Source organism: Epinephelus lanceolatus, chromosome 7 (assembly GCF_041903045.1).
Source record: "Epinephelus lanceolatus isolate andai-2023 chromosome 7, ASM4190304v1, whole genome shotgun sequence".
Lineage (NCBI taxonomy): Eukaryota > Metazoa > Chordata > Actinopteri > Perciformes > Serranidae > Epinephelus > Epinephelus lanceolatus.
This window is the reverse complement of record NC_135740.1, coordinates 37,212,440-37,239,288: the sequence shown is the minus strand read 5'-3', so window position 1 is coordinate 37,239,288 and position 26,849 is coordinate 37,212,440. Positions and strand designations below refer to the sequence as shown.

The following is a 26,849-nucleotide window of genomic DNA, read 5'->3' as shown; positions in this document are numbered from 1 at the left end:
TAATATGTTTATATAAGTGTATAATCGCTATAAAATAAAATTTGTTTGGTTTTCGTAGCCTTATAATTATGCTTTTATACATACATATATATATATATATATATATACATATATATATATATATATATATATATATATATATATATATATATATATATATATATATATATATATATATATATAGCAAGGGCCTTGCTTTAGAGAGGTCGCCATCTTGGACCGCCATGTATGTACATATATATATATATATATATATATATATATATATATATATATATATAGCAAGGGCCTTGCTTTAGAGAGGTCGCCATCTTGCACCGCCATGTATGTACGACAGACCGAGCGGACAATCCAGCCAGCCAGAGAACGCGTTTCGCGTGTATAAATAAACCAATGAAGTCAGCGGAAGGAAGGAAGAAGGAGGAGGAAACAGCAGAGAGTGTTAGTAGTTCGTCAATAGAGAGTAGTGAAAAGTTTTTTTAGTTATAAAGTTTGCAAATGGACCACACTTACCACGCAACAGGAGAGAATGAACCCGAACTGTCATCTGCGAGGAAAAGAAGACGCAACTTCACTCCTTGTGATGCACTCTCTGCGGCGCTTTTCCTCCTGGTGATATATCTCCCCAACAATGGTAGCACCGAATCCCATTCTGTGCAGCAAAATGGGAGCGGAGGATTCAGCCTCTCTTCTCACCTGCTCAGCATCCAAGTTCCTCATCTGTATGCTCTGGCTCAAACAGGTATGGCTCTGGATCTGTGTCCGCTACAAGAAACTCTTCAAAATCGCGTTCAAAGTCATCCATTGCAGCTACTATAGTCCGGAGATATTGCTAGGCTAAATAAACAGCTGAGCTCTGTTTACAGGCTATGCTGTCAGTCAGTGTGCGGGCTGGAGATTGGTGGAGTAGAGAGGGGAGGGGTACCTGCTAGGTACTGTAAACAAGTATGTGTGTATAAACTGTGTGTGTTACGCTAGAAGAGTCAGAGTTTGGGACGGTCTTTTACCCCCTGGAGTGTTACCGGAGTTTTTGGAGTGCTCAAATAAACTGGCCTTTTTCCCAAACGTTACTCTGGTCTCCTGCTCGTGAGGGATCCATTACAATATCGTGACATGGTTTAGATTTCTAAATAAACATTTACCTCGTCGCTAGATAGACCAACTCCTGAAAAACTTGTGTCTGCGCAAGGCTTTTTGTCCCTACGAGGCCACCGTCATTTACCCGACGGGAGGGGTGAGTGAGTGAGCCCTGCAATCTAGAATTTGACCACTGATGTCACTGTTTTCAACCCATTTTACACACTGGGCCTTTAAGATGCTCAAAGAAATTATATCACAGTAAGTAAAAATACCAGTGTAGGCACTGGTGGACCATTTCTGTTGCAGAGTTCAAGGGGTTAATGTTTACATCTTGCACAGCACAAGGCCTCTTGTCCATCAGTAGATGAAGCGAGCGTACTTCTTTAGAGAGAAAATAGTTTCTACATGAAACTGCTCACAATGAGGTCTGTGGATCATCTCGACTAACCTGGTCCTGATTTCTGGAAAGACACATTGCTGTTGAATTTTTTTAATGTATTTTTTGGTGCTTTGAGCACCACAAGCCAAGTGCCATCTAGTTCCATTATATTAGAGAGAAGGCAGACATCTCTACGGCTGATATCTCCAACACACGGCAGCTCACACCAGACAATCTAGATTGATGAATATCGCTACAAGTGAGAGGGAAAATGTGTATTTTATTTTGGTGTGAACTGTCCCTTTAAGCTTCCTTTTGATTATTTTTTACTCAAGTGATTGTGAAGAAAAACTTCTAAAAATAATCCTGTCTGCCCATCAACATTCCTGTATCATTATCTGTTTGCCAGAGCCCCTCTGATTATCCCCCTCTCTTTCATTTCCCTCTACCCCCTCCATTGACATTGCACCGTTGCACTAGTGTGTGCTGATTATGAAAAATGCTTCTGCTGGAAAGTGAAGTGGAGCTTGTGGCTGCTGCGGGCTCATACAGTGGAATAAGGCCCAGAGGTGAAGTAAAACCAGCCAGTGTTGGTAGATAATCCACATTTCTATTAGCCTACTTAGCACTTTTCTAATGGGGCTCACAGTCTAGCCCAGGAGATGAGTGGTACGTCTTGTATTCATTATCACTAAGTCATGGCAGCCTTATATTTTTCAAATGCCAATACTGCAGTTGATCACGGGTAATTCATGTGTTAGGATTCAGAATTGACTTTGAACAAGGTGATGCGGGGTGACGAGGGGATCATATTTGATTGGGTTTGATCAAAGTCTAATCGGGAATTAATTAATCTAAGATTGGCCTTCTGCACCGGCTCTCTGCACTCTTGTCACTCCTGATTCTGCTCCACACCATTCATCTTTAATCATTCATCCATCTATCTGTCTGTCCGTTTCCATGCAGATGAAACAGATGTTCTAAAAATGTGTTCTGGTATAAAAACAATAAATCCATGCCAGTAATCAGTCACGAAAATGATTGGTACAACCTGCCCCTGCTCAGCTTTATTACAGCTGCCACTGTCTCTGCAATTATCTTGTGGAGAAGAGTTTTACTCTCTGTAATCATTCTTATTACAACTTTCCTTACACTATATTTCTGATGTATTCCTCCCTTTGAATATGAGAGAAATAATGTTCAGTTGTACCAATAGCCTACACGCACAGTAGCCCTGAAGGTTTTTAGCTTGAAGCTGTGAAAATCATTTCCTGGCTCTGAATGGCATACGTGTATCCTCCTTACAATGCAAATACAAGGCTCATTTGCCTGCATTGAACAGCTTGTTTTATGCATAGAAGGACACAGTGAAAAGTGGGAGCATATAGGCAAGGACAAAAATTGCACGGTCATTAAAGGCTCCTTTCAAAACAACGACTAGTGTCCTTTCAATGAAGTTGTTCTGTCTAGCTCACAGCACAGAGCAGATTTTGATCCATGGTTTTAAGTCCACAAGGTCTGTATGCATGGCTGAGAAAGCAAAGGTTAAATCATGCACCAGAACTGACCTCCAGTGTTTACACGCTCTAAATTTAACTCCTTTAGGGTTTATAAAAATTCATGCTGTCAATGCAAAACAACAGCTTCTAAAAGACGCAACTCCCAGCTTTCTCAATCTTCTCCAAGCCCCTCTGTAAGGCAAGAAAGACGATACCCATTTGGGGCTCATTGGAGCAAATCAGAATTGTCAGCACTGTGGGTTTTTACCTTTTAAACAGGGAAGATGGATAGATAATCACCACATGCCATTCTGGGGGCCAATTACACAGCTTTGTGTGAAATTGGAAAACCTGTTCTCTCAGAGCTCTAATGGATGTTCTGGTCATTAGTTATTTGAGAGTCTTCTCTGGCTGTAATCAAACGTGAAACATTGCGTTAAGCGCCCATAAAAGAACAGCTGCCTCTCTAAGTGACCTTCTGTTTAAGAGAACCCAACTGTCAGCCGTGTGGCGTTTTGCGACAATTATTATGTGTGTCGCCATAAAAACGGCTCTTATTTCCCTTCTTTTTGCAGTGGTTGCATCTCATTTTAATGTCTTGCTCTTGGTTGTATTTACTTTTCTGGGTCTGTTAGGTGGCTGTATGCTGTCATATCTTACACACGAGGCAGATGCATACTCTTACCCATCTGCTGTCTCTTCGTTATCCAGTCTCTTTACTCTGGGTGTAATTTTAATCGGCAAAGCAAATTACTTCAAGTCTGTCTCCAGACACGTTTTAAAGTATGTAATATTTTGTTGAGCATGGTTTTTCAACATAACCGTTACAAGAAAATCTCTGAAAATGGATGTGCTATTTCTCCCTCATTGAGAAATGTGCTTGCAGTGTGTTTTGCTTTTGCTTTTTCCAGCACGGGTTGCCCTAGGTTGACTGGTAAAAGAGCAGTTATTTGGTTGAAATTCCTTTTGACATTGGGGGACCAACATTCAGTGTCGGGACGTCTGTTTCCAACATTGATTTGATTGATTTGGTTATAAGTTGTTTTGTTAAGTAACCAAAATCCAACTTCTTCCAAATGTCTTCATGCCATGTCAGTGCACAGTAACAATATTTAATCATAAGGTATGGATAACAAAATCTGACGTCTACAAAACATCATAATGTTAACCTCCACATAACGTGAAATTCTAACTTTGTTAGACATTTAAAATATTATAAACCCAATTTTCATTCTCCAATTTAACGTCTGTCTGATGTAAGAGTCCAACATCTTTCTGATGTCATAATAAATACTGGTGCCAGCTGGAAAGATGGCTACCGCTAGTATTAGAGGACACACTGGTGAGACTTAGTCATACATGTTTGAGCCTCAGTCAGACCCAGACTCAGATTTGCAGTCTGTTATGCACCAAAATCTGCGACTAGCAGCCACATCAGAATGCTAAGTGTAGTTAGCATCTTTTATTTGTGTTGTTTGTTAGTTTGTAGGCCAACTGGCAGCGGCTGACCCAGTGTTGATGGTTGTGAAACATAAAATGATATCTGCTATTTTTTGTTAGATAGTGGAAGAAAACACCCGGGTCCACTTCACATTTAAAAACTACCATGTTTGATGTGAAAACTTTCACTGTGCTAATCCTAACTCTCTACTCTGTACTGACAAGTCTGCTCTGCAATGGAAGTTTCAGGTTTCTTTGCTGGTGTTGTGTTGAAATCTGTTCCCAATTGATATGCATCTCCCATATTAAACAGTGATTGGCTTTCATATTAGTGACGCATCTAATCTAGCTTATGTTTACATCTCAGATTTTAGGGAACTGCACAAACATCACCTCCTTTAGGAATTTGAAAATACCTCTCGTGATAAACTTTGCACAGATACAAGTCAGTATAGTCGAGGTCAGACATTTTAGGGGACATTAATACATTTTTGAGTGGAGGGAGAATCATAGGAATACACAAACTAACATGCTAATGTCTCTCTCCCTCTGCTTTACTACAGGTGACCATCTATGTAGTCAGCAAGGCCCGCCTCCTCTGCCACCAGCCCCGCCCCCACACAAGCAGCACCCGTCCATCACGTCCCTGAGCCGCAGCTCACTGGCCAATCAGAGGAGCCCGAGCCCGCCGCCTACAGCCGGCCTGGCGGCCGACTTGCAGAGTACGGCGGAATGCGTCCAGCTGCAGGACAGCTGGGTCCTGGGCAGCAATGTGGCCCTGGAGAGCAGGTGAGTGACCCGCAATGACCTACAACAGAATTGGGACATTCGGCACCAGGTGCTTTATTAAGACGCCATTTTCACTGACTCAGAAAACAAAATGATGTGAAATAAATGAACAGGGCCAAGTTGTTTTTAAGTGTTTATTTCAACTTGAGACCAATTGCAGTTTCATGCTGAAATTAATGAGGTGGGCTCTGGAATTTTTTTTAAATTTCACCTTTAAAAATCAAGGAGGGAACATTTGCTATTTACTCATTTAATCTGACAGCTTGTTTGTCTCATTTTGATTACCTCAAATCCACTGACCTGTGTGCTTCATCCAGCGGCCCGTTTGATGTGTTTTTCAGCTATTGGGCCCACATCCATAAAACTCACAGTCAGGGTCAGCAGTGACTCACCCAGTCGTGATTGAACCAGCTGTGTGTTTTTTGTTGACAAACATGAATTACGGACTTTATATGAACGCTGCCTGCACCACACTTTCATCATTTGCATGACCTGCAAAGGTTTCAGGAAAGCACACAATAAGTATCACCCATCTTGGCAGGATGAAGTTCAGTACTAGATAGTGTGAACCTCAGCACATGTTAACTCCAGCCGTGACATTTCTTGCTGTCTGCTGAAGAGCAGTGCTGGGAAGTCGGCGTGTCTGAGTCTACATCCTCCCCATGACAACTGGCAATAAGCTGCACTGTGGAACACACTGGGAATTGGCATTGACTAAATGGCAAAAAATGATCCAAGTAAACAATAACTCTTGACACCTGGTGATTTTATTAATGGTTTTAGTGCTACCCCTCCAAACATGGGTGGATAATGATATGATAATTCACTCCAGGTTTTTGTATATTGAAGTTTGGCTGATTTTAGGCCTATTTTAAGGACTGCTCCTCATCAGGGTAAATTATCATGGCACAAATTGTGCATGTCTTAATATGGTTCCCGCTGAGTTTGATAAACATGATGCTTTTTTTCTCATGTGTTAAAAATAGTGTTGTCAGGTGTTCATAGTTTCTTTGCTTTCTGTATGCACCCTCAATTAAGGGCTGATCACTAAATGAGATAGATCTGCAGTCAGAAGCAGAGTGCAGGATTAGAGTGAACTATGTGGGTATCAGAGAGCGTGCCAGTTCAAATCAGAGAGGCTATAACTTAACAGGGAACTTGGTGAGGGGATTGTGTATTATATCGAAATTTGCTGTGCACGATACTACTTTGTCATAGGGGCCTCTGCCAAGTTTTCCTCCTGAAACATCAGTTACATCTCTCTTAATCAGCGAGCTCAAAATATCCCGGCTAATGAAGTGCGGTACATTGCGCTCTGACTCAGAAATGGCCTCGAGTAGATGATTGCATTCTCGCCTGATATTTCCCTGGCACAGCGTACCTCCTTTCCAAGGCTCCGATGAATGCAAACTTTGTATTTCGTCTGTGGCAGCATAGAGCAACAACCTCTTATGATCTGACCGAATCAATTGGGATATGTAGTGACAGTTTCACTTTCTGGGGAAGATGCAGTGATTGAATACTAACCGCGCAATGACCTTGAGCTGTCTTAGCCGTATCGACAAAACAATATGTGCACACCTATCATCAGCAGAGGCATAAATCACTATCACCACAGTGGACTCTAAATCAAGTGCTTGTCAGTGGGTGGGAACTGAGGTGCTGCTGCGAACCAACAGGGCCAAAAGGGAAGACCCGGTTCACCACGTAATTGCAGATGTCAAGAAGACCACCAGGTTGGGAAATGTAAACAGAAGCTCCAGAAAGTATTTATTAGGATGCCTTCAGGGGGTTTTAGGCCAGCAAAGTCGTGGCACAGCGCATACACAGGTGGCCTCAGGTACCGCTGGGATGTGAATTTCTTTTGAATCCTCAACATTGACATTTTATTCCCTATGCAGCACAGCAGACGTGGTCACGTGCAGACAGTTAATTATTCTGTACAAGGCCGTTGATTAAAAAAAAAGTGTCAAATATAAATCACAATGTTGTGATCTTGTTCGGTATATTTCCTTTGACATGACCTCCTTGAAACTAAAGCACTCATTTGACAGCATTAGCTACTTTCACAGCAATTAGCAGTAATGAATTATGTGTGTGTAACCTCCCATAAAAGTGCTAGTCTTCAAAGCACGAGTGTTCTAATTTGACTCAATACCAACTAGCTTTCAGTGTGAATGGCTTTCAGTGTTCTTTTAAATGAGTGAAGTGCTGCACTCAGTAACTACTACTGTAACTACTGCTCATTATTATATGGTGAGTGAATAAAGTCACTGATCTCACTGTGATCACGCTGCCAAAGCTGTGTCAAGACACCAAGTTAGATTTCGGCTCATTTACACTCGCACTTTAAAAAGATCAAACATGTGCGTCAGACAAATGGAAGCTTTCTTTTACAGCTCGGTGAAAAAATAAAGAGTGAACAAACATCAAGCGGAAATGAAACTTGGGCCCGGCTACAGTGTGTAATAAAATCCACGAGTCCATACTTTTTCGTAGGACACAAGAACTTCAGTACTAAGACGATGCCAATATTCTGAAAAGGTGACAGGGCTCATTTTTCTCCCAGTACCGTAGGTTCCGGAGATGCAATTCTTCCAAACCTAACAGGGCAGCACATACGTCGACAAGCATTTTAGTCTGCCGTTAAATGAAAAAGGAAGAGGAAGAATGCCTATAAGCAAGGCAGAACAACAATAACACTTGGAAGATGGCAACAAGTACAGCTGCAGCGCCAGGTCCACCTTTACTAATCAAAAAGAAAGTGTTTTTTTTCCTCCAGAGACCAGCATGTTTTGTTAATGTTTGGCAATTAGAGCACATCATATTTATACTATGCTACCAACACCAGTTCTATGACGTGGTACTGAGTGTCTGTTCTGTGCTAAGTGCTGCACGTTTTGGGCTTTTACTGGTCACTGAGAGTTAAAACTTTGGGTAAACGCTGTACTCGTCACTGATGCTTTTTACCCGACCACCCAATCACAGAGGAGGAGGGGCAGAACAAGTAGCCTACAAAGACCAAAGCTGTGTTCAACTCTGACACAACATAGCACAACTTTTATTTAAATGGAAACAGTGGTGCGTTGAACACCCTGTTGTGTAATGCAAGTACTCTGCCTTTTAATACAGCAGAGTTATATTCAATTCTATTCAAAGGGGCTTTATTGGCACGGAAAAAATATGTTACTCTGCCAAAGTAAGTGTGAAATAAAAACAAAAATTGTGTGTACAATAAGTAAAGATGTACAAGAATTTGGTTCATATACACATAGCTGCTGATTGAATAACACGTCTGACACACCCACAGAACAAGAAAAAACGTACCTCAAAGCCTGTTTCACACCTTTTTGAGGAAAAATTATTAAACTCTTAAAAAACTGTAGTACAACAGTGTACACTGTTTTCAAACTGAACGTGCCCCAACTGTCACATCTTATATGCACAGTGCTGAACAATATCAGAATTTCATTAACCCACATAGACTAGTTCTTTCTATTCAAGGTGGACCATCAGGGATTAATAATATTAAAAAAAGATTCAATATAAATGTTTTTAGTAAAGGAGTGTATGTTTAAGTAGATGGGATTTACTGTTTTGTTTTTGTTTTTCACTGCAATATCAAATTGGGTATAAAGCAATGTTGGAACCCTTTGGCTATTATCTGGCGACAATAAAGCATCTGTGGGCGAGGGACAGTATTTCGGGATGATCCAGTGTAGCCAGCGGACATCCAGGTCAAGACTTTCTCTTCCTTCAGCTCATCTCTGTAAACAGATGTTTGTGTATGAATGTAAATACCAAAAAAAAAAATGCTGCTATAAAGCCAAATCGTCATCAGACAATGAGTTTAGAGACTGCATTTGGGCCAGTGCGGTCTGGCTTTCCACACAAACTGTTTTCCTGCCGTTGAACCATCATTGCTCAGTACTACTTGGACTACAAACTGACTACAGAAACTGAGACCAGAACACGTCTGATTCTGCAGACATATACAGATAACATGCCGACTCGTTTGTGATGTAAAGTTTAAAATTCACACCAAGTATAGCAATTCTGAAAAACATTTTCTAAGTTATAACAATGGATCAGGATAAATCCTGTTATCTGTTGAAAAGCAATGAGAAATGTAGATTTTACACTTGAGATAATTCTATGAAATCGCTCTTCTTCAGGTTTTCTGTTTTAGTCTAACGAAGGCCTCTCCATTTAAAGGGCTCAATTAGTTTGCAACAAAGCAGTGATACTGCTTGCTGTTCATTGTTATTCTGAAGTGCAGAGAGGACATTCAGATCCTTAAAGTGTGTGGAGTACTTTTAATAAACCCCTTCGGTTTCCCTGACTAACCATTTGGCTTCAGTGCAATAGTTTTTCTGTGAGATATTTTCAATTAGAAATATTCCATTGAATTTCATTATAAAATGAATTGCCACGTCCCTCTAGAGACCAGTGCGCATATACGGTAATTATTCTTGAGCAGTACTTAATCCTTTGTTTAAAATAGACTATAGCGGCATGTGTGAAATTAGTATATTTGACGCCTGTATGGTGCCAGCTATAAGCTCTATAAGTGCTCCACTGGATAAGATACAGGTAGGCGTCTGCTCTTACATATGTATGTCCTTTGGAGCCCACTTCAGCATTTTTTTCACTTAGATTCAATGAGATTCAGCTAGAACAGTCATTATGACATTTCAGAATCTTCAGTCTTTTGAAGGCCTGCCCAGCCACACGTTGCAGTTATAAATGTGCTGTCAATCCCCGTTGCATTCATGTGTCAAGGGAGTCCTTTTGTGAAATGAAATTATGTCTCAGCTCTGAAATCATCATGTGGTACAGTGTCCCACAGACAGTACATTTTCCTGATGGAAAACGTGTTAGAATTGTTCTCGGGGGCGAAAAAGAACAGCAGAGGTAATCCAAGTAGGATTTGGTTTGTGTGTGTGTGTCGTTGTTTGTGTGGGATGCGCATGTAAATCATGAGTCAGACAGTCATGCTTCACATCAGAGGAAGGAAAATTGAACTTTTTTTTTTTTTTTTTTTTTTTGTACAGCAGCCATGGTGTCAGGATCGCACCAGGACTGATTAGTCATGTGTAAGAAACCAGCCAACTAGCCTTTTGGAATAGGAGGGAGCTTGCAGTGATGGCTGGTTACCTGCCAAAGTGGATGGTGGTGTAGACAAAGTGGTAATCCTCAAGACGTATTTTTTTCTTTTTCTCGTGTGTTTTCCTTTTCATTTATTTTGCCAACATCTTTAGTGCCAAGCACACATTTCTGTGGTGATTCCAGAGTTCTGCAATATTTTCCTCTTATTTTAGGCTACTGTATAAACTGCTGCTGCTGCTGGCAACATGAAATGCATCTGGTCCAGATGATTATTGCCAGCAAATGTAAAAGCTTTTAGAAACAGAGGACGGATAGTGAGGAGCAGTCTGAATATTTATCCACATAAAAAAGTCATTTCACATCACAAATTTAACCTGCGGCAGCTGAAATACACCAGAATTTGGTTTGTATTGCCACAGAGTAACTGTCTCAGGCCTGGAGTTGGACTCCAAAGACCACCTTAAATGTATGTACATAAGAGCTGAGCTCTACCTAATCAAACTCGTTAAACATAATAAATTCCATGTGCAAACAATCTGAGCACTCTGAGGGAGTGACTCAAGATGGCACCACACTGATCTCCGTGGGCAGGATGGCAGGGAAAAGCTTCCCAGCACTGAAATACCATCACACGGGAGCAGAGCTAGCCGTACCAGAATAGCACCCGCTAGCAGGCCCCCTGTTGAGAGGGCAGGTGGCGATCTGGGGGAGAGCGACGGCGACGGCAGAGAGTGTGAAAACGAGCCACAGAGATGCCCGCCACATCTGGAGTCTTTTTTCAGCCTCGGATTAAAGCGGCCTGATTATTCCAGCTCTCACCTTGAAATGCTAATGCTAACACAGAACAGCGACTAATAGGCAGATTACATATTCTGAGGGCTTCGATTCGCATTGTTTCTGGTGTGCTCTCTCACCCTTCCAGCTGGAGCTTAGCCGTAGACAAATCCACCCACTCACTGTTTGGTCTTTTGTCCTCTGTGAGGATGTTTTCAAATGTCATCCTGATGACAAGCAGTGTTGTGAGAGCAGAGGAGACCAGGCTGGCTGCTGCTTTTGTGTTAGAGGCTTCTCAATGGGACAGACAGGCGTGCACACAAACGCACTGCGCTCATACTGACACACGGCCATTCATTTTCTCTCTCTCAGTCTCACACTCTCTTGATTGTCTCTTTTCCTCCTCTCTCTTTCTCTCTCACTCAGAGTACACCACATCGCTATCACTAGGGCTGGCTGGATTAGCATAGTAATGTGCCTTGTTGCATCACACTGGCTGTAATCAATTAGCCGGTCATCCAGTGTGTATAGCTGCAGACATTTACACTGGTCTGCTGTTTGTTAATCATGTCCAACAGCATTTCATCTTTAGACCCCGTCAGTCTGCTCTTTAGAAAAAAAAAAAAAAGGCTGACATGAAAAACATCAACACTAGAATTACATTAAGCGCCGAGTGCAATAAATGTCCGGTGCGGGAATTTGTCTCGGTGACGCTGGTACACACAGATTCTGACAGCTTTTAGTTTCACTCTGCACTCTCTCCTACAAAGCATGAGGGATATAAATGACTGAAATATAGCTGACTTTCTAGTTTTAACCACCCACAGAGTGCCATATGTTTCTGGTAATTATATGTGCATTCAGACTGTTCAGTCAACCTAATTGTGCAAATAAACACTATTTTATGATTTGTTAACATATGTTTTTATTTTAGGTATTTATTGATACAGTTTTTTTGTTTAGTTGTTAGTAAAATTATAACAGTGTGCTACAGATGTGCCTTTGAAGTTAGTTCTAGTTCAGGCGTGTTTGACTCGGAGCCCATGAGAACATCATGTGCTTACATCTTTGCATAAATAAGAGCTCAGGTAGATTTGAGACCTTTATATACAGGCAAAGCTGCCTCCATATCATCTTTGCAACATGCAATTGGTAGTCACCTCCCTCAAATAGAGTGCACACACACACACACACACACACACACATGAACTCCCACCATCACGTCTCTTTCTGTCTACCTCATCAGATTGCATCCACTTACACTTAACTCCCCAGATAGCGGAGCGTGTTTGCCCGTGTGTCTGACTGCACGTCTGCCGCCTCCGACGTTGTGCAAGTTTTGACCTCAATTCATACCCAACTGCGTATTACAGAGTCTGCCGCAGCGGCTGTACAGATTGTTCCAGATTGAAGAATCTGAACTTCTCCTGGTTTGCCGATGCTGGGAGCATTGTCATTCCAGCGGTGACACGGCGTAACCTTTAAATGGAATCCCTGTCTGTCCATGACAGCACGTGTCAATCGGGGCATCAAGGAGCCAGACGATCCAAATCTGACATTTGTTCTTTTAGTCAAGAATTGATCAGGGGAGGTTTTAGCCCAGAGATATCCTCACAGGAGTTAGGAAGTAGCTGAAATATCAGCGGCAGGGTTGAAATATGAGCATTGCATTATGGTGTGGGTTTATAATGTGTCCTTTGTAAAACAAACCTGTTACAACTGTTAACGACTATCTGATTACAGACTCCTCTGAGGAGGTTTTCATACCACTAAGAGTGGAAAGTCCTCAGAGACATGAAGTCCGACCAAATGAATATTATAGTTAACGGAAGATTACAGTTTGAATGAATTTGTTTAAATCAGTCTATAATAAAAACCTTAATAGCACAGCTTAAAGTTAAGGCCTTTGCCCTGTCTGCCATCCCGTCGTTATGTTAAGTTAATTATGTGGTGGCCAATGTGCGGTGGCGCTGGTATTTCCCCTTAAAGGCTACTGGAGGTTGTTGTTTGCATGATACTGTTCAATTTGATCTAAAATAAAAACCATAATAGCGAGAACATTCATTCTTTTTGCAGCAGAATGCTAAAGTTTCTGTTTTCCTTGTCAATCAAAACACAAAGTGGTGCCAGAGGAATGAATGATGAAACTGGATAAAAACGCCTGTGCAGTCTGGTCATAAGAATGAACACATCTCAAAAGCTAAATGATGTACACAGTTCAAATAACGTGTTGAGGGTTTAGAAATCTTTTGTTTATGTTTCTACATTTAGAAATCTTTTGGATTCATATGTCTTGTGTATTTATTTTGGAAAATATGATGAAAAAAAATCCCTTTTTTATGACACAGTTTAAATACTTTTATCATTTATGCTTTATTGACTTGCATAACGTCTGAGCTGAGGTTGTGCAGATTTCAGTGATATGAAGCATTTAAATGACACCCCAATAATCACAAAACCCTACGTAGACACTGATGGACCATTTCTGTTGCAGAGTGTAGAGGTTTAATACAGTTAAGGCGTGTTAGCTCACCGTCCCTGTCAAATAATCAGGAAAACTACGATTAGTAAGTGCCACTACATGGATTTTCAGTCCTTAACTGCTCAGCTTCAGATTATGCGCCCAATTAGCCGTTCTCAAGCTCTTTTACTAGAATCAGGATTAAAAAAGCCTTTACAAAACTTACTCAGAGACTTCACAGATGCCGCGCAAATAATTGATGAGCAAACACGGCTTTATCACTTTATTGGTGTGTTTAAATTAGCGGTTACCATGGCAACCTGATCCTCCTGGGATCTATAGGACACTTAAAACACTGTGTGTGAGACTTTTAGCAGACGGGGATGCAAGAGCAAGAGAGACGTCGGGACTATGCTTTCTCTGGTCCTTACTCTCTGTAGTGACAGTTTATTTACCAGATGTTGAGGTGCCCTTGAGCAAGGCACTTAACCCCCAGCTGTTCCAGTTTAAAGTTAATTGCTGTGGCGGCGCTGGGCAGGTACTCTCAGGTGTAATTATGGGTGTAACAGTGAGTGTGAAGGAGAGTAATCATCCAAAGCAATTCTCAGCTGAATAATAAAGGTTGTGTTGTGCAAATTGTTTATTCTAGTTTTTTATTATTATTATTAGAATTATTAATCAGCACAAGCAGTGTTTTACAATTAACTCCTAAAGTAATCCTTGTGAAGACTTTAAGACTTTAATTTAGAGTTCTATGGGATCTCTATTATCTGGGGGGGGGGAAATCACCAGCGAGAGAACTTTATCTACGAAGTAGAAAATACTGCCTGACAGTGTATTTTGTTTTTGTTTTTTTTTTTAATCAAAAATGGACAAAGTGCAAGGAATGAAATTCTACAGTTATAGATTGGAGGAGCGTTTGCAATGCATGGTCAACCGGTCCAATTTCCCTGACCGTCCCTGTAGCCTGGAGGCATTTGGGTATTAATCTCTAAGTAGTGGCAAGAGTGGCAACAAGGCTTAATTCATTTACTTAAGAGCTTTTCACGTGGGGTTTAAAAGTTAATAGGACGATCACTCCGTAGTGCATTTGATTAAACCCTCTTAATTACCCCAGGTATAATGGGCTATTAGCAAAGGCCCAGTTGTAAAAGGGCAAGTGGGAGATGATTGTTTTTATGAGGTACTTTTTGTTCACCTCGTCCAATGTCAGGATTATACTGAATATTAGAATTTAACCCAGTTCCTCTTGCAGTGCGATACACATGGGAGTTACCAGTATTATAGGGTATGCTGTATTATTGTGAATTTTTTTCTTTTTTGGTTATTTGAATTTAAATTGGACTTCCTCTAGCTGTTGAGGGCAGATTGAAGACAGGAGCAAATTTGGTCTTTTATTCAGCTAAAGAACATTCTGACATAAATGGACACTTACAGTTGCAGATCAAACTTTTTAGCTTTTCGAGATGCTGCTTTGATCGATCTCTAATTTTCAGTTATTCAAACAATACCCTTTTTATCCTGTTTTTCTTTCTCCTCTGCAGGCACTTTCTTTTTAAAACGGGCACAGGAACGACACCTTTCTTTGGCGCAGCAGCCCCTGGTTACACCATGGCGACGGGGACTGTTTACTCCACACCGGCGCGCCCTTTGCCCAGAAACAGCCTCTCCAGAGGGGCTTTCAAGTTCAAGAAGTCACCTAAACATTGCTCCTGGAAGTGCACCGCCCTGATCGCTGTGGGGATAGCAGTGGTTCTGTCCATCATTCTCTGCTACTGCATAGGTAAGGATGAGTTTTGAAAAGTTTCACTGATTATCTGTTCTCAAATCAAAAACGCAGCCGAATGACAACATTGGAAAACAGTTCATTAAAAGATAATGGGACATCATTAAGATGATCATAATAATGAGGGCTACACATCAGCTAGTTTTGTGTCTTTTAGGCTTTCCATGGGCCCTTGAAAAAAAACGAAGGCCTCAAAGGTTCTTGAAAACAGACATGAGTCATTGCAGTGCTTAGATTTATATATTTAGTGCAAGAACAGAAATGGAAGTTCTTTTGATATAATTTTTTATTCAACATTAGGGAGCAGGTGTGTGAGCTTCTGTAAAGCCTGTTAGTTCATATTATAAAAATTCTCAGTGACAATAATTAACCTTGATCCAGGTCTCACTCTGTGCCTCACTGGGTCCTTGAATTTGATGGAATTTGGCCCATAGAGTCCTTGAAAAGTCTTTGAATTAGATGTTAAAAAAGGTGGTGGAACCCTGCTCTTTTAAACACACATTTCCACGGTCAGACTTACAATAATAGGTCAGTAAGATAGACTTGATGTAGATTTTAATGCTTAAGAACCGACTAACTTTTGGCTTGTCTAAAGTCTTGACATTTGTGACTCGAAAGGGGGAAAAAACCCTTCAGATTCAAGTTTTGATGTGAGACTCTGCAGCAATGAAAAGCAACAGTCAGTCCTGGCATATTTAATTACCAGAGCGATGCATTGAAGGGACTCAGTTCTAGCAATGAAAAAAAACAACAATTAAAACAGCTTTGAAAGGAAAATGTCAAAACCATAAACCATGCCGTTCTAATGGTCAGCATTCAGACCTGAAAGTCTTTTCATCTTGACTTCCAATTTGTTTATAGAGACTAATGTGTTGAAGACTCTGAACTTACTGTCAAAGACTTGAGGCTTGATTTGGACCCTCCCCAAAAGACATTAAACCTGCTCTGCTCATGCCTCGGTTTATGCCTCTACACACTTTTACTGTCTCGCTTTTACCCACACATTCTCCCCATTTCTTAGTCTGTACGGCCGACGACAGATTAGCATCATTCGTTTATGGTAGGAATTTGCTGTTCAAGTTTTTTTGCCCCAGATTCCAATCCGAAGTCATTTCATATTGAGTATCTGCCAGTAGTGAGTCCCAATCGGATACTTCTATTTTCCGAGATAATACAGCTGCACGGTGCACACCTCAAGTACTAAAGTTATTAAAATCAATCCAATGTATATGCCTGACAATTGAATAGCTCTGAAATGCATTAGGAAAAAAGCTGTCTGCATCCAAGCTTTTTTCTTTTTTAATAAAATAACAAACCCTCTCTGTAATCTTTTTGGCCCGGCCGCTGTCTCGAGGGAATTTCTCTCCGCTTTTTAAAAGGATGCTCCAGTGTTTGTTGCTTCAGTACCTGGGTTACCTGGATGAACTGTATTTTGTTGAGTGTTTATTTCTATCATCTGTACATCTTTCGCACAGATTACATTAAGCAACTAGCCTTATTGGCTTTCTGCTCACAGGGGTTTTGTTGCACTTGCAATGGCTTGGTGAGTGTGGCTGTTGTCAGCTCTCCACTGCTTGTCTCTCCTCAGAGCAGGGGCTGGGTCCCTCCCCGTGGTGAAACACTGCATGCACCATAGATGACAGCAAAATGCAAGAGACTCTCACACTGAGCTGAAATGAAACGGGTGCATAAAGTTAAGCCCAGCTCAGATCAATGATTTGTGACGAGACTAAACCGTTTTGGAACGTTGTAGAGAAAAGTTGCAGGGGTGTGAATTGGCCGGTCTGAGCTCGTCTCATGCCAGCTGATGGTGTCACCTGCACCTCGGCTGGTCAAATCAAATCACCAGGGGCTGGTTTCAGAACATAAAGCACGTCGGCTGTAGTGAAGTCCACTGGTCAAGTCAGAATGACTGCAGACGGTGTGTCCCCGCCGAACCCCCTGTTTCCGTCCTCACTGTGTGCTGGTGTCGGATGGTGGGTCGTTGCTGCTGCCTGCCACACACACACACACACACACACATTTTCACTGACTGATTAATTGGCGCTGGTTATTTATATCATTGTGACATATTCATTATGAATACAGTCCATCTGATGCTCATTGTGTTTGTTTTTCAGCATTTCATCAATACTACAAATGCAGCTGTAGCCGGTATCTCACTATCACTATCCTCATTCATATGTGAAGAAGCTACAAATTATATTCAGCCACAAAATAAGCCTGAAAAGCTGGAAATCAGAACAGAAGTACAGAGAGTTGTTGCACTGAGATGATACTGTCTCCTCTAGTTGCACTGGTGTGAACCAGCAGGTTTTTTTAGATCGTTGCAGAACGGTGCATTGCAAGTAGTTGTCGGTTTCATCTGGTCTTGTTGTGAATCTTTGGTCTGAACTGGGCATTAGGTAAAAAACATAGACATAGACAGTCTCATACTGCATTTTGCTGTTCATAGAGTGTGGTGCTTTGCTGCAGGCGGGGCTCAGGCTCTAGTATTACACACATGGAAGCTCAGCGAAGTGGAGGACAAACAGACAGCACAGATTTTGAGAGTTTAAGACAGCTGCTGTGCATGAAAGCTTCACGAGTAAAAACACCTGTGTGACAGCTGACATAAAACATAGGATCAGATTTGGCTCTTTATAGCTCACAATAGCTGGTACCATTAGTTAAAAAGTGTCTTCATCAGCCGTGATACAGATCTTTTAGATTGGATCAGGCTATGCTTAGTTCAAGGCCACACTCCTACTAGCTTTTTACCTGCAGCTGTCCTTCAAACTTGCTGTCTACACCTGCTCCGTGTTACCAATTTAAAAAGTCCTCTCCTTTCCTCCTCACGTTGGTCCACTTAAAAGGTTCAGTACCTGATCCTGTTCAGCAGTTCAGGAGGTGAAAATCTCATCTGTAAACTGCTCACATTGCCAGATATTATAGGCTGAACATCTGTACCGATCGGGGGCTTAGACCAGAACTTTCCTCTTGACTCACTGTAGAGGCAGCTCAGAGGAAAATCGTCCTAAATATCTGAGCCTGGCATGAGGATATTATTTTCTGCTGGATGACACATGACTCTGTCTGTTATCACTGTTAGATGCCGACAGTATAGAATGTTTACATCTTGATACTGTGCATTTGAAACAAATCGACTGTCGACCCGGACAAAATTAACTATACACTGAGGCTTTGGCATGAATATTGCCTCTGAATACTTGTTATTGTCTGATGTTGAGGTGCAGCACAAGCTGTCACCCGGGTGCATGAAAACCGGCAGTTTTTGTGCCAGAAGCGACATATTTCTTTCAGTTTTAGGGAGAGGAAACATGACTCCATTATCTGCGGTGGCATTAGAAAATCTTTAGACATGTCATTCGGTCAAATGGAACAAATGATAGACAGGCCGCCTCGAGTGAATGAAGCCAGCAGGCCTCTTAATCTGTAAGAAGTTTGATCTCTGCCAGGAGTATTTCTATTTCACTGCCTTTTTCCTTTTTGCAGAAATTGCAGATGTCCTGATATGATTCAGTAGCGTCTGTCTGACTAAGCTCTCAGTCAGATATGCAGACATGGCCCTAGTACAGTTTCCAGCAAGACATCCCTGTCTGTTTCCCTTTGACTGGGGGGGCTGTGCATCATCCCGCACACTTCTGATCCCCAGTTCACAGAATTTATGTCCTCAGGGGTTCCTGTTAAAACACAGACGGGGCGGTTCAAATGGCCGGCACAGATGGCAATGTCAAAATGAAACACAAGTTGAGGAGTTGAACTCTTAAAACAAAAGGAAACACTTGATCTTTAAAGAGAACCTCTGTCCACACAGCCTTTGTTGTCCTGAACTAAAACTTGCTTATTCTGTCAAACAGGAAATGCTTTTATCTTGTTCAGGAAGATAAACTAATGCGCATCCTTTCCCCCTCCATTGGGCATTATTTCCTTTGAGAAGACGTTTTTTTTTACAGCGTGTGTCAAAGCTGACTTCTTGCTAACCTTTCGAATCTTGACCACAGCAATAAACCGGTTACAGATTCATGTCTCCTCATGCCCTCCCTTGTCATCCAAGCCCTTAATCTTTACACTGTGCCTCTCTCCCTGAGCGGATATATAAGTATTCATCCAGCTTGGAGGCAGGGGAAATGTGACACAGTTGTATAAGGAGAAATATGGGGTTGTTGGGAAGATCCTATAACCAGTGTTTTATTGGTGAATAGGAAGGGGAGTGCTCTCTTGGAGGAGAGGTCATAAATGTGCTATATCAATATCAATATTCACAGTCCCTTTATTGACTTAACTGTTTTGTTACTTGTTGTCGTCCATGATCTTATATCGTAAAATTAGTATGGATATATACATATGTTTTATAACTTTGCTGCTCCTCTGTGTGCAGGAATCGGCTGCTGTTTTTATTTGGACGTGCGCTCATGACAGATCTGCTCAGTTTACACGGGGAAAACGAGCCGAAACTGTCATTTGTTCAGCTGTTGTCACTAACAGTTGTAGCAGATTGGATTCATTCACAACGTTTTCATCTCAACAATCACCAACTTGTTTAATTGTAGACCTGTCGGGTGTTTGGGAATTGTATTTTTGGCCCGATTCCAGAGTGTGTGCTTGGTGTTCGGGCTCCTTTTAGTGTGTGTTTGTGTATGTGTGAGTTAAACAGATGCAGCCCTCTGCCACTTGCCTCAGGTGTCTCAGAGTGTTTCCACCACTTCCTCTCCCTTTCATCCGCCGCCAATTCACCTGCCAGGTGCAATGACTCAAATAGATACAATGTGCACTCATGCTTTAATACTTTTCTTCTATCAGCTCACACAGTCCCATTAGTGCAAAGACAAACTCAAAGACAAATACAGCCAACACCTGTATCAGTTATATGTTAAAGAAGGACTGTATTTGAAGTTTGCTGTACCATATTATTAATTTTTTGTCTTGTTCTGGAGCTCAGGTTAAAACTAATATGCCTCATGATATCTTAAGAACAAATAGTTTGGATAAGATGGTTTTGGTTTTTATTTTAATCGAGTGAATTTGAAGAACAGTGTGCAGCCGCAAAGCTGGACCCTGGCTGACCGACAAGATCAGTTCCTGTAATTCAAATGAGGCAAACCTGCTGAGGTGAGGCTTTCCAGTTCCAGTTCTGCAAACTGGGCTGATTGGAAGGATTTCAGCAATTGTCCAGATACAGGGGAGGCCAATCAGGACCGAGTCCAGCTTTGATGCACTGATTGGATGCAGAAACAGCATGTGGATTTCTAGGAAATGCTCTGTAAATTGAACCGCACAAATAAACCCAAATGCAAACACTGTCCTAGCTGAGCACGTTTGATCAAAATGTTTATAAGGAGAACAGGATATACTTCGAATGGCTGACATATATAGAAAATATAATGACTGAAAGTGTTTTCAAAGGCTCAGTGTGTAGGATTCAGGGGGGTATGTTGGCAGAAATAGAAGAAAATATTATGAGTCTGTTTTCTTTAATAGATAAAATAAGAATCATGTTTTTTTATAAAGTTAAAGAGCCGTTAAAATCTACATAGGGAGCAGGTCCACGAAGATTACCAAGTTGCATCGCCATCTTTCTACAGTAGCCCAGAACAGACAAAACAAACACTGGCTCTACAAGAGCATTGGAAAAACATATTTTTCTAACATAAAACTGCTTTATTCAGTATTTTATCAGTTTAAATCACCTGGTTTTGGAGAGGACTAGACCTCTGTGGATAATTTGTCTATTAGTAAAAATCTCCTGAACATCTCAAACAATAAAGGTGAGCACACATTAGCATGTGCTAGGCTAGCGGCCTGTCTCCGATATGACAAGCAGTGTGGGAGAAACACTGATTTGTAAAATTAATTATTCAGTGTTACCTGTTTTAAAGGTCACATATTATCCTCCTGTGCAGCAAGTTTATATAGGTTTCAGAGGTCCCCAAAACATGTCTTTGACATTTCTTGCTAAAAATCCATATATATATTTATATATGCAGTACCAGTCAAAAGTTTGGACACACTTTTTTATCCAAATAAATCAGAAAGTGTGTCCAAACTTTTGACTGGTACTGTATATAGAATAGAAAAGAAAGCCTTTATTATATTGTATATAGATCCCAGGGTACATTTTTTGTGTTTGGGAGCTGTTTAAATGTGCAATTTGTGGTCTCACTCTGAGTTACTGTTGTTGTTCACAAACTAAAGATTTTAGAGATAACTTTTGTTTAGTTTTTACTGAATAGCACTTATTTTATTGCAATACTGCTTTCTTAAATTAATAATAAAATATTTATATTTCTTTTTTTAACTAATTTGTTATATTGTCAAGAATATTGCAGAAATATCGCAAAAATACACTGAATTAACGTGATATTATTTCAGGGCCATATTGCCCACCGCTATTCCACACCATGTCTGTTTGTTTTGCACAGGAGGAGACCTCTGCTGATAATTCGGCTCCCGGTTAAAACCTCCTAAACAATAAACACTGAAGGAATTCCAACCAGGAGAAATTTCAGCTGCTTGAAGTCTTCAACCACTAGATGTCACTAAACCCTCTAAATCTTACATGCTGTTCCTTTTAATGAAGCATGGGGTATTTTTGTGTTATCAGCTGCTTTGTAAAAGTCTCACGCATTTTAGGAAGAAACTAATTCTCAGAACCTTGTACCACAAAAAATTTAATTTATCAGGAAAGGAGAAAAACAATTTGGGGTTATTCATGTGTTTTTCACTGAAGGCTGCTTTATTAAAGTGATGGCTCTCGTGAAATTATTGATATGGTGAGCACTTATGGTTTTAATAAGGCCGTGCCAGTTGCCAGAGAGTGGATGATAGAGGTGGCTCCACTTATCGGTGATGAGTAAGGGGGGGGGGGGGGGGGGGGGGAATCACAGCTTCCGATACTAATCTAATACTAATAAAAAATTCTAGAAATCCCTCCAAGACTCACAGAAGGAGACAGGGAGCTTGCTTCAATTGCCACAGGACCCAAAAAAACAAACCCTGTCTTGGTCGATCTTGAGATGTTGTCATTCCATTTGAGTTGTTGGAGACACTATCCCAGAAAACAGGAACATCTTAGCCATGCTCTGAGCTGTGCGGCTTATTTCGAGAAGTCCCCCGGGGATGTTTCTGGGGAGATGTGCAGGCAGGTTCCAGCATAAAACAATGTTTATCTCAATAATTTTGAGGCTGTTGAGCTCCAAGTTGTTGTTGGCACACCGTGACTCCAGATGGGCCACTTCTCTGTGGTAAATGGACTAATTATTCTTGGTGACGATGGCCATCAGAATGGCGTCCTCTGCATATTTTAGCAGGAAACACTTAAGAAGTTTTATACTCATTTATGTTTTTAATGCCTTGGGTTGCTCAGCTGAATAATTCATTATTTATTTCTGCTATAAAGAAGAGATACAGCTTTCATCTGAGGCATAATTAGCGCTGTGCTTTCCAGGTAACAACACCACCAAAAATCATGTGAACAAGATGGGGAATTTGCTGTGAGAGCAGCCAGAAGGATTATCTGGGGCTCATGTTACATTTTCCAGTGCAGGAGTGTTTGTGCTTGTGTTCACTAAATACCATGTGGATGTCGGAGCTCAAACAAACACGCTGTGAACGTACAAATTCAACCGCCCATTCATCGTCAGTGGAGGTGTTCCACAGGGCACATTTTGACTTCAGAGATTAGAGGCTAGCTTCTGCAGGTTCTTGCTCAGGAAGAGAATTGCTCATGGCCCATAAATATTAATTGAACTGGCCTAGGCTGCAGGAATAACTTATGCAAATTCATAAATTGAGGGCTATTCACCTCAAAGCAATTTGTTGATGAGGTAAGTGGGGATTCGGGTCCTGGCGTACTAAGAGCAGTGAAGAGGGGAAGGCTCCTGGTGGTTCTGCGGTGAGTCTGATACACAAGAGCCCAGTGCCACACACAGTGGAAGTTTGGTGATACTGGGAGATGTGAGTGCACAGTATTAAGCTGCGGAGAGAGTTTGGACTATTCATGTTAAATAAAATAGAGCCTTCAGTTAGGGACCAAGTCTGTAGAGAATGATGAAATGCAGTGACATTTTCTGCAGATATTCATTGTTCCTAGTGGATAAATTCTAATAATGTCGTGAGCTGGGTGGGAGAAGAGATGGATGGGTCAAACAAACTACAGACTTTTACCTGGGAGACTGCTGTTTGTGTCTTGTGTGAAACCAAAAGTCAGTCAAGTTGTTCTAATTTCCAAAAACAACGCTGGAGGGCTTCCTAGAGCATCATAGATTGATGACATATAGGGCAACTGACCAAGTGTCGGTATTTGACGAGCTGGGAGTAAGAATGTGTTGTTTTATCTGGCACCATCATTGGGTCACAGTTTCAATTTAACAATATGACTGATAACCAAATTCCTTCAAAACTAATGACAATTCCAACAGCTTTGATCAGCTTTTGTGTTCAGCCCTAAATAGCAAATGTTAGCATGCTAGCAGACTAAGCTAAGATAGTGAACCTGGTATTGCCTGTCTTTTTTACTCCAACATGGAGTGAATTACATTCCAGTTGATGCACCTAATTTTGAGTCTTTCATGGTATTTCAACCAAAAATATATTGGTTCAGAGCCTGAAAAGGTGGTTCCCTGCTGGAAGCAAAAGATTTTATGTTTTCCTTGACCTGTGTGAACCGTGTCAACATCAGTGTCATATTCTACAAGAGGAAAGAGAGAATAGAGTCTTTCATGTCCTCGTATCAATAGTTGGTCCATGCTTGTTTTCTGGATAAAACAAAATGTCTGTAATAACAGAACAAAAGCTTGCAGGTAATGAATGTGAGCCGCCATCTTGCCAGTACTGTTTACCTCCATTGGTGCAACACCCTCTGTTGTTGACGCATCCTTGATTACAATGGTTCTGCTCAAAGCTAGTGGGAATGCAGGCTGGTTTGATAGATAGCACCGAGGTTCCAAGAATCCTGAATGGAACTGGTTCGAGACCCCGAGCTAATTTAATGAAAAGGGGTATATGAGCATGTTTGCGTACTGATGTTTGCCATCAGCTTCAAATCACCACTGTGCCTCAGTACAGCCTCACAGAGCTGCTTACATTAAAGCATTAGCATTAAAAATAAAATTACAAAAAAGTTAAATGCGTCCGCAGCTATAAGGAAAGAACCTCCTATGTTTGAGAGCACTGTCTGTCATTTCATGTCTCATTTGATAGAGCTTGATGTCCTGTCTTCTGCCAGTCAGCTTAGAGAGAGATTTTTCTCTCAACATTAAAAGGGTTCATTTTCCAAAATACTTAATGCTAATTTTGTAAATACAGTTTTTGTAAAGTAAAGGATTATACCTTTTATTCATCAAGTATTACCTTAACCTGCAATTTCACGCTGTCAATCATTTTGCAAGAGCAGGTGTCACTTTTTTTTTCAGGCAGAGGGTGTTTCACTTCAGGTTAATGCTCCATGTCTTCAGTTGATTTGTGCAATTTGGGACCCAGCCCAGCACACAGTCTTTTCAGGCTTCTGGAGCCTTTCCTCAGTTAAAACCAATATGTTGAGTGGTAGAAATGAAGATATTTTCACAGTAAGCAGTTTGGAAAAGTTGGGGACAAATTAGACTATTTTTAAAACTTGTCTGATTCCTGGCAAATTATGTGAAGTTGAAGATTCTGTCTTTGTTGCCAGTGAATTTGTACATCAGAAGTGAGGTTTATCCAAATCTGGTGGAAGATGGAGAAAGATTCAGAATATGAATAGTAACGGAAACTCAGTGATTGTAGGAAATATGTGAAGCAAAAAGTACACAGATTTTGCAGGTTTCCACATTTGGAGGTCCTGTCAGATTAGTCCATTCAGAGCCCAAAGTCAGACTTGTCAAAGATATTGATGGAACAGTCAGCATTAATTTGTGTTTCTGATTTGTTTCACCGGCAGCTGAAATGGATTCTGACACTGTGGGTGATGTTGGCTGAATGTACTGTGTAACCAAACATTATCACTCAATGTTAAAGCTGCGTTATTTGATTGAAATTCAAGGCCACGAAGCACCTGTTCATTTGATCTACCAAGGACAGCGCTGTGTGTACCCTCACTAAACTGACGCCGAGTATATTCATCAGCAGGCTCTAAACAAAACCTTATTTCTTAACACTGATACACTGTCCATACAAGTTTTGAATCTCTCTCTTGGTCTCCTTCACATTTGATATCCTCTCTGGCCCCACATACACCTCTCAAGTTATTTGCTGCAGTCAATATCCATCTTCCCAGCGAGCGACGAGTGTTGGAGAAAAGTTCCTCTCGCAGATCAAATGGTCGGAAATCAAGATGCTTCCTCAGCATGTTCCCTGGCTGGTGACTTTGAAGGAGATTGGCCCTCTCGCTGCGCTCACAGGAGCACCTCAGTCTCTAAAAACAACAAGAACATGGTTTGATTGCATCCAATACTGTGACAATAAAGCAGGTTGGCTGAATGAAAGCCAGACACAGTTTAGTTATCTAAGAAAACTAGAGGAGTGCTGCAGCATCTTACCCTCTCACTTCCTCCTCCTGCTGTGACTGTCTGTCTCAATAAACTGCCTTGCTCTTTCTTAAAAGACTCTCACTCTGTCTCTTCCTCCATCTTTACTCTTCCACATGCATGTAGCTGCGTCTGTGTGTCCCTTCTGCCTTGTATTAGTCTTGGAGAGTTCAAGACTCTTACAGTGTATCTTGTCTGCTTGTCTGAAGTGAATGCTTTGTATCAAAATAGAAATTCTGCTCTCTTTGATACAGTAGCTGTTTGTGTGCAGACACATTAATGAACAGTGCTCCCCAAGGAAACATGATAGAGCAACAGGGTTCCTAAGTATTGATTGGAATGACTTTGTGTGGCCTCTATCAGCGCTGTGTTTACACAAAAACCTCCCATTATAGAGTCTCCTCAAAAAACTGAAATGTTGGAAGTTAAACTGTTGTTTTTTCCCCCTGCCTGCACTGGATCCATCCATTGTGTTCTCCCACAGGTCCTTTTTGTGCTTAAATGGCTTGATTGTTTTTTGTGCAACTATTTGCTTTATTTGTTTATCCATTTCTACAAGCCCACGCAGCTTTTTTGTGTATTTCACAGCAATGCACCTTTTCGGCCTCAATTGGCAGCTCCAAGAGTTGGACAACCAGCCGGCTTTTGAAAACGGAGGAGTTGGGAAGACGGGGCCCACTCAGTCGAGCATAGTGACAGCTCTGGCTGCTGACGGTGAGCAAATAAAAGACTGGCATCTGAATAAACTAATAATTAACATCCAAAGAAGCCTTTACAGTATTAGTGCAACAGAATGATACTGTTGATTCTCTTGTTGGCTTCCCTGTATCCCCTAAAATGCTTTTTGGTTAAGGTCATTGGCATCGATTTTTGAATATTGGGCTAAAATAGTAAACACAGCAAATTGATAGCTTGACAAAAGCAGGGTGTTGACCAGCTGTTGAGCACACTTCGACAAAAACCTAAAAAGTGCAAATACTCAACTTGTCAGAAATGAAGCAAATAAAGCTGCGTGTAATTAATGCTTTTT

General features: G+C 41.1%; 1 protein-coding gene across 6 annotated transcripts in view; it reads left to right on the top strand.

Annotated features, from left to right (window-relative positions):
* The window catches only part of LOC117261067 (teneurin-3), a 193,694-nt gene that overhangs the window by 81,409 nt on the left and 85,436 nt on the right, over positions 1–26,849 (top strand). For all 6 annotated transcript variants that reach the window (XM_033633282.2, XM_033633281.2, XM_033633280.2 and 3 more), the window contains 3 exons: positions 4,962–5,187; positions 15,076–15,314; positions 26,408–26,533. In XM_033633282.2, the coding sequence (XP_033489173.2) occupies positions 4,962–5,187; positions 15,076–15,314; positions 26,408–26,533 (591 nt within the window). The remainder of the gene's footprint in view (positions 1–4,961; positions 5,188–15,075; positions 15,315–26,407; positions 26,534–26,849) is intronic.